This window comes from Phyllostomus hastatus, unplaced genomic scaffold, assembly GCF_019186645.2.
Source record: "Phyllostomus hastatus isolate PE091 unplaced genomic scaffold, TTU_PhHast_1.1 phas_contig_38, whole genome shotgun sequence".
NCBI classification, from domain to species: domain Eukaryota; kingdom Metazoa; phylum Chordata; class Mammalia; order Chiroptera; family Phyllostomidae; genus Phyllostomus; species Phyllostomus hastatus.
In genome coordinates this window covers 28,414,015-28,427,282 of record NW_025333869.1, presented here as the reverse complement: position 1 = coordinate 28,427,282, position 13,268 = coordinate 28,414,015, and the positions used below count along the sequence as shown (strand labels likewise).

The 13,268-nt window shown below is 38.5% G+C and overlaps 1 protein-coding gene across 2 annotated transcripts in view; it reads left to right on the top strand.

Annotated features, from left to right (window-relative positions):
- Positions 1-11,144, top strand: part of SIRT1 (sirtuin 1) — a 31,590-nt gene extending 20,446 nt beyond the window's left edge. For both annotated transcript variants that reach the window (XM_045842337.1, XM_045842338.1), the window contains 2 exons: positions 3,350-3,913; positions 9,044-11,144. In XM_045842337.1, the coding sequence (XP_045698293.1) occupies positions 3,350-3,913; positions 9,044-9,372 (893 nt within the window). In that variant the 3' untranslated portion in view covers positions 9,373-11,144. The remainder of the gene's footprint in view (positions 1-3,349; positions 3,914-9,043) is intronic.
- Positions 11,145-13,268: the final 2,124 nt, after the last annotated feature.

Here is a 13,268-nt window from a genome sequence, read left to right as displayed (position 1 = left end):
GATATTTCTCTTCCTTTCCTCCCTCTTTTCCCTGCTCTCTAAAAATTCATAAACCTTTTAAAAAAATAAAATCACTACAATTTTTACTCACCCCCTCCACTTTTTTCTTCCTTTGTGTGTGTATGTTTGTGTTTTCCTTTTAATTTTTTATTGTAAATATACATGCTCTTTCTACTTTTGTCTTTCAACCTCTTCACTAGCTTTATAATTGGTTGATCCACTGCTTTTATGTGTTTACCTTCGGCGGTGAGATATTTTTTCCTTTTGTTGTTCATATTTTTTATCTTTTCTACCTAAGAAGTCTCTTTAACATTTCTTATAATATTGGTTGGTGGTGATGAACTCCTTGAGCTTTTTGTTGTGTGATATGCTCTTTAGCTCTTTTTGATTCTAAATGATAGCCTTGCTGGGTAGAGTAATCTTGGTTCTATGTCTTTGCTTTTCATCACTTTGAATATTTTGTGCCATTCCCTTCCCAACTGCAAAGTTTCTGTTGAAATTAGCAACAATCTCTTGTGCTTTCTCTTGTAGGTATCCATCTGCTTTTCTCTTGATGCTGCTAAGATTCTCTTTGTCTTTAACCTTTGGCACTTTAATTATGATGTGTCTTGGTGTGGGCCTCTTTGGGTTCAACTGTTTGGGACTTTCTGGGGTCCTGGACTTGTATGTCTAGTTTTGTCAAGTTAGGGAAGTTTTTAGTCATCATTTCTTCAAATAGGTTTTCCATCCCTTGCTCTCTCTCTTTTCCTCTTGGGACCCCAATAGTGCAAATTGTTGGTATCCTTGGTGTTGTCCCAGAGGCCCCTTAAACTATCTTCATTTAAAAATCTTTTTTCTTTTTGCTGTTACAGTTGGGTGTTTTTTTTTTCCCCCACCTTTGCTTTCCAGATTGCTTATTTGATTCTCTGATTCATCTCATCTGCCGTTGATTCTCTCTAGTGTAATCTACATTGAAGTTACCCTTCAGTTTTTATTGGGTTTTTGTTTTCTGTCTCTTTTTATGCTTTCTGTCTCTTTGTTGAAGCTCTCACTCAGATGATCTTGCTTTCCTAAGTTCATTGAGCAGTCTTATAACCAAGCAGTGTTTTGAACTCCGTATCTGGTAGATTGCTTGTCTCCATTTTGTTCTGTTCTTTCACTGGGACATGTTTCTTTCCTCATTTTGGCTGACTCTCCATTTCTGTGTATTAGTTATCAATTGATTTTAGTGAGAGAGAAAAACACTGATTTGTTGTCCTGCTTATTTATGCATTCATTGGTTGATTCTTATATGTGCCCCACCGAGGATTGAGCCTGCAACCTTGGCATATCAGGGTGATGCTTCAGCCAACTGAGCTACCTGGCCAGGGCCATCTCCCAGTCTTGACAGAGTGGCCTTAGGTAGGTATCTTGTGGATCCCAATGACACAGTCTCCTCAGTCACCTGAGCAGGGTACCCCAGGGGTATACCCTGTGTGGGCTGTCTTTCTTCCTGTTGTAGTTGGTACTTCATTGTTGCTGGCAGGGAAGTGGGTGGCATTGACCCTCAGGCTGACTAGCTGTGAGGCGCAGCAGCAGCTACAGCACGTGAGCTGTTGTGTAGGGGCTGACCTCAGGGAGTGGAACTCACTTCATCATGGTTCTGGTGCCAGCTGAGGCCACCCTTTGGGCTTATCAATTGTGGAGTTGTTCTGTGGGGCTCTGTGGTCTGAAACCGACCAAGTGTGTTGGGTCTGGAGCCTCTTAGGAGGGACTCCAGTGCAGGCGTAGGTTAGCCAGGGCTTGTATTGGTCTTGAGGCAGCTTGGTAGAGGTATGACGTGATCTGTGGTTTGTTGCCTCTTGTACTAGGCGTGGTGCTTGGGAAGAGGCTGTGCTGTGAACCAAGACTGGCTGCAGGTTGTGCCAGGCCTGGCACCCTTTGGTGGGCATTGTGGTGAGATGAGCCCAGCTGCCATTTATGTTAAGCTTGTGGCCACTTAGTTGGAGCTAAGTTACAAAGAGTGGCCACCACTTAGCCAGGCCTGCAGCCACCTGATGGGAGTTAGAATGCAAGTTGAACTGTTTGCACTTGTGCTAGGCTAGGGGCCACTTGGCAGGAACTACAGTGCATGACAAGGCTGGCTGCTGCATGCATTGTGTAGGGTTTGTGGACCTTTGAGAGAGTTTGTAACACGGGCTGAGGCCAGCCAACACTTGTGTGAGGTTTCTGAATTTTGGGGCAAGTTTGTAGTATCAACTGAGGCAGGCCACTTGTGTGGAGGAGCCAGTAGGAGAAGCTCTGGACAGGCAAGGGAGTTGAGTGGGACTGGGTCTTAGAGTCACTGGGCTAGGTGATCATTGTTAGGTTAATGGAGAACATGGATTTGGCATCTGCCTACACTGGGCTGTGGGAAGTGAGTTCAACAAAGGAGTAACTGTGCCTGCTAGCACTTATGTCTCTGGAGAAACTTGACTGTCATGCCTGCCCCTCCAGCCCTAACCCTGATGTTAATCAATTTACCTCCTCCCCATACATCCCTGGCATTTTTCAAGCTGCTGCCCCTGTGCTGTAGTTTAAAGCACAGATCCTTTAAGAGAAGCACCACTGTCCCTCACAACTCTCATCATTCTCAGATGCAATCCCCGTTGCTTTTCACAGTCTGATGTTAATGGGGACTCTTTTTGGCACTGGTGGCATGGCTGCAGAGCCTGATGTGAGGTTTGGACCCTTTGCTCTTCAAGGGTGACCTCTGCAGTAGAGCTATCCCTCCTCTGGATTGGGACCTGCCTGTGCTGTGTCTCTGCCCTTCCAACCAGTCTTCAGTGTGGCCTCTTTATATTCTTATAGGAATTAGGTTAAGCTAGTTTTTAGGTGGTTCTCAGTAATGGTTCTATAAGTTAGTTTTAAGTTCAATCTGATTGTGGGAAGAGGCAAGCTCAAAGTTTGCCTGGTTTGCCACCTTGACCGGAAGTCCCCACACCCCTAATATCAGGAGCTATTTCAGTAAAATAATCACTCATTATGTGCCAGGAACTCTTTTGTGCACTTCAAATACATTAACTCATTTAATCCTCACTGCAACTTTGTGGAAAAGTACTGTTATCCTCATTATAGGAAAGGAAATTGAGGCAGAGTAAAAGTCATCTAAGATTGCTCAGAGATAACCAGGTGACAGAAGCAGAACCTGAAATTTTATGAAAGATGCTTAACTGCTCATCTGTTACCTTGATAGCTTGAGGAATGTTAATGGCTTAGTTAGGGATTAGTGGCCAGTTTCTTTTTTTGGTATTGGGAGCATGTTAGATTTTTGCATAGTGCATTTGTTATAGCTTTATTACCTTACTTAACTCCTTCCCTTTTTCTCTTATTTTTTTTACCCTATTTTTAGGTTCCATACCCCATGAAGTGCCTCAGATATTAATTAATAGGGAACCTTTGCCTCATCTGCATTTTGACGTAGAACTTCTTGGAGACTGTGATGTCATAATTAATGAATTGTGTCATAGGTTAGGTGGTGAATATGCCAAACTATGCTGCAACCCTGTAAAGCTTTCAGAAATTACTGAAAAACCTCCACGAACACAAAAAGAGTTGGCACATTTGTCAGAGTTGCCACCCACACCTCTTAATATTTCAGAAGGCTCAAGTTCACCAGAAAGAACTTCACCACCAAATTCTTCAGTTATTGTCACACTTTTAGACCAAGCAACAAAGAGTAATGTTGATGATCCAGATATGTCTGAATCAAAAGATTGTATGGAAGAACAGTCACAGGTAGTACAGACTTCTACTAGGAGCACTGAAAGTGTTACAGAACAGTTGGAGAGCCCAGATTTGAAGAGCATTGGCTCCAGCACTGGGGAGAAGGATGAAAGAACTTCAGTAGCTGAAACCGTGAGAAAGTGCTGGCCATCCAAGCTCGCAAAGGAGCAAATTAGTAAACGGCTTGATGGTAAGAAACTACTATTTTAGAAGGTATAACTATTGTAACAAAATATTTGCAAGAAATGAGTAACTTTGACAGGTTGGTTGGTAGGGTAGCTTTATGCAGCTAAATGTAACATTACAAAGTTGAGTAGTTTAGCCAGAGAAAGATAAACAGTGGTATCTGATGCAGACTCCGGCCCACAGTGTCCATGTCATTATGGATGAAATGAGACATTCACACGGACTACAAGTCCGGTGGAGGAAAAGGGACAGCATGGCTTTTCTCTCAAGGGGAGCAAAAACCTTGGCCCTTGCCATGACGGGCCTTTATTGGGTTTCTTGGCACATTACATGATTGTCCTCATTTACTATGCACAGGTTCGCTTTAGGTGGTTACCTTTTACAGAAAACAAAGGAGCCAGTGCTGCTAATCACATCATAGGAGAGAGACATTTGTAAATGAAAAGGGAAAAGTAGTTGAACTGGTTACACTCATCCTTGGAAGGTTTAGCATGGATTTTAGGAAGTTACTTTGCAGTAAATGTCCTCAATTCAGGGTGAGGGAGTTTTTTAGCAAGAGCAAGACTCAAAGTGGCCTAGGCACATTGCAGGCCTGATTCCCCATGGGAGAACCTATCTGTGGGTGTGGGTCCTATGCATCTCCAACTGAGAGCTGGGCCCATGCCACACAGAATGGTCTCCTACAGGTATCTTAAAATAATATGGGGAAGAAATAGTGTGTGAAGTATGCTTAGTACCTTGTGGTACTCTAGGAAGTAAGAAGGTAAGCATTACAATTAAGAAAATTGCGAAATATTGAGTGCTCTGCCATTGTCTGGTAAGAGATTTAGCTGGTAGAAATGATGACTGAGATGTCAGTGCTTTTGTGGGTCAGCTGCTTTATAACAATACCTGATTTTAATCCCATGAAGTAGGAACTATTGGGTTGGCTAAAACATTCCTTTACTTTTCATAAAATGGCTTTAGTATTGCTTGGTTGTCTTTAACTTCATTCAGAATAGTTTGTTAGATTGTATTGTGACAGTTGTCATAGCAGTGTGCATTTTTTAAAAAACCTTACCAAAATAGATGAACTTTTGTGCAGCCATTTTAATACTGGAAGATGGAAGAAAATAAGCGACATTTTCACCATATTGTGCTTTATTCAAGAAAGATAAAAACACAACTGAAACACTAGAAAAGGATTTGTGCAGTGTATGAAGAAAGTGCTGTGACTGATGGAAAATGTAGAAGGTGGTTTGCGAAGTTTCTTGGTACTTTTGAGCACCCTTAGCCTCTACCCACTAGAAGCCAATAGTGGGAGAGCTAGCTAACATACTCAAAATACCCACATCAATAAAGTTATTGGTAAAAGTGAAAAATATGTCTTTTATTTTACAGAAAAAAGTAAATGGATTTTTTTGCCAACCCATTATTACTACATCTCTGCTACAGGTGGAAAATCCGAGGACCATAGAGGTTAAATACCCCATGCAAGGTAGCATCTAGGATTTGGAAGAAGCAAACTGCATTCCAGTTCCCAGAGACTGCCCCTTTAACCATTATGCTTTGTTGGTCTCAGATCTAGAAAACATCTAATTATCCATTAATTATAAGGAATTGCATCTAACCTGTTGCCACATGGAAAGTCTTTACCAATTAGTGTTAACATAGGTAAAATCACTTTCTGCTTTTTGGAAATCACCATTTAAGTCCAAGTAACATCTGGTGAAAAATCCTAATTGAATCAAAGTAGAAAACAGACTTTTTTTTTAAGATTTTATTTATTTATTTTTAGAGAGGGAAGGGAGGGAGAAAGAGAGAGAAACATCAATGTGTGGTTGCTGGGGGCCGTGGCCTGCAACCCAGGTATGTGGCCTGACTGGGAATCAAACCTGCGACACTTTGGTTTGAAGCCCACGCTCAATCCGAAAACAGACTCTTTAACCTAGATGCTGCAGTCTTGAACATACAGCTTAAATTATTAAGTCCCATTCTACTCACCATACAGAGAACTGACCACACATCTTAGATGAATGTATTAAGTGTTCTGATCATTTGCTGTAAATGATTTTTTTTTTTTTCTTCATTTGAATAAGCCTTTGGGCTTTTTACATACTAGGCACTAGCAAGTTCTGGAGGCACAGTGATCAATCTACTGATGTTTGTGTATTGTTACAAAAATAGGTGATTTAAAAAATAAGTGTATGTAAAAGTAGATGCTACACAGAGTGGATCTGGTTATATAGAAGGCTTTCCAAACTTCCCGCCCCCCCTAATTTCTGACTTTGGTCTTGAACATTAAGTAGAGCTAGCATAGGATAATGCTTATGTTTGCAAATGTGGCATAGGAGTCAGTAGAAAAATTACTGTTCATCTAGTCAGGTAATATTAAGTCTCTACCATATACAGCAGGTGTCAAACTCATTTTCACCGGGGTCCACATCAGCCTTGAGGTTGCCGTCAAAGGGCCAAATGTAATTTCAGCTCCTTAACAGTTAAAGAGTAGTTACATTTATACAGTCTTAAAATTATTTCGGCTTTTTGAAAGCAACCACAAGACTGATGTAGCCCCTGGTGAAAAAAACTTGACACCCCTGATATACTAAGTCTGCCTATGCACTGGAAGGCTTTTGCACTGGAGGTTTTTTCTTAATATCTTTTTTGATGGATAGGCCAAACCTACAAAATTCTTTGCCCCAGTGAACAAAGGTTAAATCTGGAGACCTCTCTTTGGTGTTATGTTTTGGCTTTACTCTACCAACTTATCCTTTGAAGTACAGGCTTTGGAATTAGACACAAGTTGTCTCAGGTCTACCTTAAGTGAAGTCATTTGATCTCTCACCTTTTAAATCAGTAAAATGGAAATAAAACAGCACATACTTCACAGCATTGTGACAAGTTAAAGATAACTGATGGAAAGAGGGTAAAATTGTAGCTGTTAAAACCAAGTAACCACCTGACTTGACTCACTCATTTTAGTTTGCCACTAATTTATGTTGTGAAGTTGGGCTGAAAAGGAGAAGTGGGAGCATATGTGAGGTAAAAGTAAATTTGTTACGATAGCTGCAAGAGTGGAAAACAAGAGTTTTCCAACAAGAGTGGAAAAATAGGCATAGGGTGCTTGGACTGTGAAGATGATTCAGTTTTTGTGAGAGCCCAGAACAGAATAAGGCATTTTTCAAAGAAACCAAACTACAGAAAAGTTCAGTGCAACCATGTGCTGGGATCTGGGATCCCTTAAGAGACTGAGTAGGTATGATTCAAAGAGGGCCCTATTAGGAAGTACCAGATGGGGTTCTCTGTTAGGAGCTATAATACAAGTTCTTGATTCCCTCCTCTGATCATGGTTTAGTAGTAGTTTAGAAAACTGAAGAGCACTCTGTTGTTCTGAAACAAGAAAATAAGTGGTTTTTACATTGTAACTTGTGATATATTAGGGGATTGTGAAATCAGTTTTGGGCTTCTGATCATAATTGTCAACATTTAGGTTGTTTCAGTGTGAGAACTGGCTGGGTCATTATGGGAAAGAAAAAAGTTTGAAAACCTGTTTAAAGAGAAGCTAAGGTATGCTTGGTAGATGGCACATCACTGCAGATATATTCTGTAGTAGTCAGGCTTTTGTGAATTTGGGATATGGTGTAATGTAACACCTATGTGTGAAAATTAGATTAGAAGCTATTTGTTCCTGTGAATTTAAGGGTAAAAAACATTTCATCATTAATGTTTAGGGTCCCCATGCATTGTTAAAAATTACAATGTAAACAAAAGAAGCTAAACCCAAACCAAATTTGACCAAGCTGAAACTTTAAAAACTTTATTAGTATTAACATATGCAAATTGATGGTCATTAGAACATCTTAGAGGAGCTGCTCTTGACCTGGAGTTCCTATGGCTTGGGGGTGGGGAGCTCTTCTTAACTAAAAGTCAAACCTCATACTGTGATTTGGGAGGGGTTGGGGCAAAAGGTCAAAATCCACTGCTAGGTGAGTGCTCCTTTCTCTCACTTCAGTGTGTATTAGGACTTGTACAAAAATAGGTTCTGATTCAGTAGGTGGAACAGGACACCTGAGAATTTAAATTTCTAACCAACTGTCAGGTGATGCCAGTGTCTATAGACTATCAGGTTGGCGAGAAAGTCCATTTACTTTTTTCTGTAAAATAAGACACATTTTTCATTTTCACCAATAACTTTATTGATTTGGATATTTTGAGTATGTTGGCTACTGTCTCCCTCATGGTAGAACGTTGATTGTTCTCAATGTCTTGATTTGATTGCTGTCAACTTGAACTGGTCTATCCAATCATGAAGCATTGTCCAATGAGAAATATCCACCACAAGACTTTGCAAACCACTCTTGACATGTTCAATCAGTCATAGCACCTTCTCCATACACTGCACGAATCTTTTTTTGCATTTCAGTTGTCTATATCTTTCTTGAAATAATAAAGCATAATTGTGCCAAAAATTTCTTCCACCTTCAATATTAAAATGGCTGCACAAAAAATTCACTTTTGTTTTTTTTAAATGCACGCTGATATGACAGCTGTCACAGTGCAATCTGACAAAATTGTTATGCATGTAGTTACAGACATAGAAAAGCCATCTTACAGAAGAAAATAAATGAACTTTTGGCCAACCCAGTAACTTAGAATAGGTGGTGAAACCATACTGACGAGTATTAGGTTTATAATAGGCAAAGGTAAATAAAATATTTAATTAATATGCTTTGAAAGCATATGTGCTTTAGAGAAGCTATATTCAGCTAACATGAATTAGGTATCTAATATGGGATAGGCTGGATACTTCATCCTCATCAAATCTGTTCAAAGGAGTTGGTTAAGTAACCTTCATTGAACATGGTTCTCTGCATTTACCTCATAGGGTTGTTGAAATTATTTTTTTCCAGATGAGGAAATTAAGGCAGAGAGATAACTGCCCAAATTTACAAAGCTCTGGTGAGTAGCAGAACTAAGTCTTCCATCCAGTACTGAGTCTATAACTTGGTTTTGAACATCACTATAGTAATAACAGCATCTACTAATACTACTCAGGTAAAAGAGAGCTGGAACCTACACTTAATCCAGACTGCCCAATCAAACTGAGTTAGTCTTACAAAACTGAAATAACATTTCTTTTATTACTGTATTCCAGGTAATCAATATCTGTTTTTACCACCAAATCGTTACATTTTCCATGGTGCTGAGGTTTATTCAGACTCTGAAGATGACGTCTTATCCTCTAGTTCTTGTGGCAGTAATAGTGATAGTGGAACATGCCAGAGTCCAAGTTTAGAAGAACCCATTGAGGACGAAAGTGAAATTGAAGAATTTTACAATGGTTTGGAAGATGATGCTGATATTAATGAGAGAGCTGGAGGAACAGAATTTGGAGCTGATGGAGGTGATCAGGAGGCAGTTAATGATGCTGTATCTATGAAACAGGAAGCAACAGACATTAACTATCAGTCAAACAAATCATAATGTAGTAGTTGTCCAGGTACAGGAATTGTTCCACCAGCATTAGGAACTTAGCATGTCAAAAGGAATGTTTACTTGTGAACACGATAGAACAAAGGAAACCAGAAAGGTGTGATATTTATAGACTAGTAAAATAGATTGTTTTTTTCCTATGGGTAATTTTTAACTTCCTTATTTCTGTACTTGTACACTCAACACTAACTTTTTTTTTTTTTTAAAGAAAGGTACTATGTATCTTTAATCTGCTCTTGGTCAAGATTTTCTTTTGAAGGTTCATTTGTATGATACACCCATATGTATATATAATTTTGTTTATACATTTTGTTTAGTGAGTTTCAACATTTTAAAGTTTTCAAAAGCCATTGGAATGTTAAATTAATGTAAAGGGAACAGCTTATCTAGACCAAAGAATGGTATTTTCACATTTTTCTTTGTTACATTGAATGGTTTGAAATTCTCAAATCTCTGTTCTGCTAAACTTTTGATTCTTTATTAGCACAATTACCTATTTTTAAACACTGGCATTTTCCAAAACTTGTGGCAGCTAACTTTTAAAAAATCTCATGACATGCAATGTGAGTAGAAGGAAGTCAACAATATGTGGGAGAGCACTCGGTTGTCTTTGTTTTTTAAAGTAAGACTTGGTGCTAAGAGTTTCAGGAATACTGTATTGTTCAAGTGAAGATGGCTTTTGTACTTCCTGTGGACATGTAGAAATGTCTATATTGGCTCATAAAACCAACCTGTAAAACAAATAAATGCTTTGGAAATGTTTCAATTGCTTTAGAAACAATAGTGCCTGCCTGAGTCCCCTTAGTTTTGAGAATTTTTGCCATTGTTGTTTAAATACCTATCACTGTGGTAGAGCCTACATTGATCCTTTTCCACAAGTATTAAACTGCCAAGATGTGAATATGCAAAAGCCTTTATGATCTATAATAATGGTACTTTGGGGAGAGTGTAATATTATGGACTGTTGCTTTTCTCCACAGATGATGAGAGTGACAGGTCCTGGAGTATGGTTCCAAAGTAGTATGTAACTCAGCCAGTAAGTACATGTCTCCTGTTGGGAGTATTTGGTGCAATAAACACCAAACTGCTAGCCTAGTTTAAGGAGATAAACATGACGTAACTTGTAATAGCAGAATAATTAATGAATGAAATTAGTTCCTATCTGTGTCTTTATTTAAAAGCTTAGCTTGCCTTAAAACTAGAGATCAACTTTTTCAGCTGCAGAAGCTTCTAGCCTTTCAAAGAAGTTCATACTTTATAAAATTGCACACTAAACATTTATTTTCCAGACTTTTCCCAACATTACTCCCAAATTATAAAGTATATTCCTATGTTGCTTTGGTATTTATTACAATTTTTTTAAAAAACTTTGAAAATATAGCTGTTCTTTAAGCATAAAATCCAGCTAGGACCATTATTGCCAGAGAAAAAAATTTTTCTGAATGGCCACTTCCCGACCTATTTGTCTCAATCTGAATTTGGCTACACTACAGAATGCAGTGTATTTAGTTTTTCATTTGCATGATGTGTTTGTGCTATAGATACAATATTTTAAATTGAAAAATTTGTTTTAAATTATTTTTACAGTGAAGACTGTTTTCAGCTCTTTTTATATTGTACATAGTCTTTTATGTAATCTACTGGCATATGTTTTGTAGACTGTTTAATGACTGGGTATCTTCCTCCAACTTTTGAAATACAAAACCAGTGTTTTATACTTGTACACTGTTTTAAAGTCTATTAAAATTGTCATTTGACCTTTTTCCCATTAACTTACATTTTTTAAGTTATAAAATTTAAAAATCTTCCAGAGTTTGTACAGCTTTAAGGACTGTATTAGATACTTTCTCTTCATAGTAAATTTCTTCATTCACTTTATAACGGTCTAACCAGAATGGTACTTAAGCAAACACTGATAGTGCTGGGTTGTAGCAATTGGTTCATCACCAAAAGTTTCAAAATTGTATTTCAACCATTATAGGCTGGGGGCCTTAATAGATAAAAATGTGGAGAAAAGGCAGAGCCTAAGAAAAACTTGATATATAAAGACTTGGGAGTGCACAGCAAGGAATGGTGCAAATGTAGTGAATGCAGAGCCCATATTATAAAAGCATCCAGGTTTTATGTGAAATTAGTCTCCTGGTGCTAGATCTTCCAAATCTTCATGCAAGAAGGAATGGACAAAAAAATGACTACAAACCATATTGGGTATGGACTTTTTGAGAATGACCTTGGATACCTGCTTAGTCCATTCAAATTCTTCAAAGTACTACACTCAAGAGGCCAGGAATAGGAACACACCCCTTAAAAGGTGTATGTAATGAATAAACCTTGACTGCTCTCAGGTCTCCTGCCTTCCTCCCCCCACAAACTTTTGAAGTGAATTAAAGTATTCTGCTCTGCTATATCCTGCTTGCACTAGAAAAATTACCAGCAAAATACCAACCTCAGATGTTACAGAATAACAGTGTTCCTTCAATCAGTGGTGTTTTACATCCTCTACCTATTAAGCATTACCTGGTTATTTACTTGAAACAAGGCTCAACTCCTAGACTTGTAATTTAAAAGGGGAGTGTGGTAAGCACACCAAAATCTCTCCACTCAGAAATGAATTATATTTAAGCCTTAAACTCAAGCTAGGATGCTAGCAGAAATATGGAACAGCTCTCAACGGAGAACTTAAAAGTGTGTATAACCTACTGAGCATCACCTTGAGGGAGAAAAACCTAATTGGCATAAGGTGGGGGTTGTGCACAGTATTGAAGTAACCTCAGGTGATTCAAAAGTATAGCAAGGGTTGAGAAAGGAAAGGAATAAGGAAGTTACCATGGCGTAACAGGAAGGCCAACTTACATAAAACAGAGACCATTCCCAATTTATCTCTAGAAATAGTTCATTAATTAGCACTGGCAAGAGCAAGTGGCTATTGAACTAGAGTGAATTCTTTAGCAAAAGGAGAAACTACCATGGGTTTGGGTGGCCAAAGTGCAAAAGGTTGAGAAGAAGCTGAGAACCGGAACACTTTTCTCTTGCTTTCAGAGGGCTCACTGTATGCTCTTCAGGGCAAGACTACCCTATGCATATTATACAGGGTCTGACACAAGTAACAGCCCCCCTTTTTTATTACAAAATCAAAAGCATGTAATTCTGTAGTGTCACCATACAACATTTTCAGTGAAATGTTCAAATTAAAATTAGATTATTACACCCATATCATTACCCTGCCAACCACACTCAAGCAGGCGTTACTTCTGCCGGACCCTATACTTTGATTTAGGGCTTTCTGTTAAACTAAATGCAATGAAATCATGTCAGGAAGGCCAAAAGGTTGTTAGTAGAAATGAACCCCATGAATAGTCCTTTATGAGTGGACCCTATGGGAAGGCTGATACTCTGTTTAAAAACCCGCATCCTGGTTTTATTTCATGCCAATTTAAAGCCATGTCTTGGTTCTACTGCTTTCTCAAGTCTGAACAATGGCTATTGGTTAAAATTACTACACTCAAGACAGGAGCTACAAAGATGATTGCTCTTAAATCTGTGAGGAGACTAAATATTTTCAAGTTTAACCAACTCTATAATCATCCTTAAAATTTAGTGTGAACTATTTGCCTACTTTCTACACTGGTCTACAAAGCTCAAGGTATTTTTCTTATAGCTTTAAAATGCAAGTGGGTATTTGAAAAATTGTCAGTGATTTTAATTTTCTACCACTAATATCCTTGTTAATATTACTGTGTGTTTGCAGCAACAGAGGGAGGAAAAAGAGTATCAGACTTACCAAATTAACCTCTGTCCTGAGTTTCCAGATATGATGTCAGGTCCTTATTAAAATATTTGTTCAATGTACTCCATCTGTATTGATCCAAAGTGACTGCTAATTCACA